The sequence below is a fragment of the Eriocheir sinensis genome, unplaced genomic scaffold, assembly GCF_024679095.1.
Source record: "Eriocheir sinensis breed Jianghai 21 unplaced genomic scaffold, ASM2467909v1 Scaffold1494, whole genome shotgun sequence".
Lineage (NCBI taxonomy): Eukaryota > Metazoa > Arthropoda > Malacostraca > Decapoda > Varunidae > Eriocheir > Eriocheir sinensis.
In genome coordinates, this window is record NW_026110844.1 from 10,903 (window position 1) to 12,500 (window position 1,598).

The 1,598-nt window shown below is 47.6% G+C and overlaps 1 protein-coding gene across 1 annotated transcript in view; it reads right to left on the minus strand.

Annotated features, from left to right (window-relative positions):
• Window positions 1-285: 285 nt before the first annotated feature.
• Window positions 286-1,598, minus strand: part of LOC126990209 (ADAMTS-like protein 1) — a gene marked incomplete at its 3' end in the record, with an annotated part of 27,417 nt that continues 26,104 nt past the window's right edge. The window contains exons 6-7 of the mRNA XM_050848755.1: window positions 1,539-1,598; window positions 286-411 (exon numbers count right to left, since the gene is read on the minus strand). The exon at window positions 1,539-1,598 is cut by the window's right edge and continues 283 nt beyond it. Coding sequence (XP_050704712.1) covers window positions 286-411; window positions 1,539-1,598 — 186 coding nt within the window. The remainder of the gene's footprint in view (window positions 412-1,538) is intronic.

Below are 1,598 nucleotides of genomic sequence, written 5' to 3' on the forward strand. Positions count from 1 at the left end.
ACAAAAAGAAAGAAAGAAGGAAGAAAAGGAAAAAAACGAGAAAGAAAAAAGAAAAAAAAAAAGAATTAAAGTAGGAAAGAAAGACAACTGGAAGGATGAAGAGAGTAAAAGAAAGAGAAATTGAAAAAGGGAAAGACAGACAGAATAAGAAAGAAAGAAAAGAATGTAGGCGCAAAACGACACACACACACACACACACACACACACACACACACACACACACACACACACACAAGAAACTAAGAAAGAATGATGAAATAAAAAAAACAGAGAGAAAGAACACACACACACACACACACACACACACACACACACACACACACTCACCCAGGAAGTTTTGAGACCTGTCCTGAACTCGTACGTTGGTGGCTCCTCGCGGGATGGTGGTGACCTCGTAGTACCCCAGACGCCCTGAGGAGGAGGAGGAGGAGGAGGAGGTTAGGTTAGGTTAGGTCATGTCAGGAGACGGTCAAAGAATGGAAAGGGAAAGGGAGGGGAGTGTCGGGGAGGGAAAGGGAAGGGATAGGAAGGAAGGGGATGGAAGGGGAGGAGAGGGAAAGGAAGGAAAAGGAAGGGAGGGGAAGGGAAGGGAACGGAAGGGAAGAGAAGGAAGGGGATGGAAGAGAAGGGGAGGGAAAGGAAGGAAAAGGAAGGGAAGGGAAGAGGGGAGTGTCGGGGAGGGGCCGGGAAGGGAAGGGAGGGGATTGGAAGGGAAGGGCAGGAAGGGGGTGGATTGGAAGGGGAGGGAAAGGAAGGGAAAGGAAGGAAAGGGAAAAGGGGAGTGTAGGGGAGGAGAAGGGAAGGTAAGGGAGGGGATCGGAAGGGAAGGGAAGGAAGGGGATGGAAGGGAAGGGAAGGGAAGGAAGGAAAAGAAAGGAAAGGGAAAGGAGAGGGGAGTGTAGGGGAGGGGAAGGGAAGGGAAGGGAAGGAAGGGGATGGAAGGGGAGGGGAGGGAAAGGAAGGAAAAGAAAGGGAGGGGAAGGGAAGGGAACGGAAGGGAAGGAAGGGGATGGAAGGGAAGGGGAGGGAAAGGAAGGAAAAGAAAGGAAAGGGAAAGGAGAGGGGAGTGTAGGGGAGAGGAAGGGAAGGGAGGGGAACGGAAGGGAAGGGAAGGAAGGGGATGGAAGGGAAGGAGAGGGAAAGGAAGGAAAAGGAAGGGAAAGGAAAAGGAGAGGGAAGAAAAGGAAAGGGGAGGACGGAAGAAAGGAAGGGAAGGTAAGGGTCTGTTAATCTATCTTTTAATTCATCCATGTCTGCCTATCTGTCTATCAGTTTATATATATCAATCAAATAGTCTAGTTATCTGTCTACCCTTCCATCTCTCTATGCGTCTTTCAATCAATCAGTCAACAAATAAATAAATAGACAAACTTTTATTTTTACAGCAGAGGAGACAGAGCAAGGGCGTAAAAAAGAAAACAATAAAAAACAGCCCGCTACTTCTTTTTTTACAACAAAGGAGACAGCTCAAGGGCACACAAAAACGTAAACAATAAAAAAAAAAACCCCGCTAATTACAACCATCTATCAACACTTACTAGGTTTCTTCCCTCTGGACAACGACGATGACGATGATGACGAAGCTTCCACGGTCATCG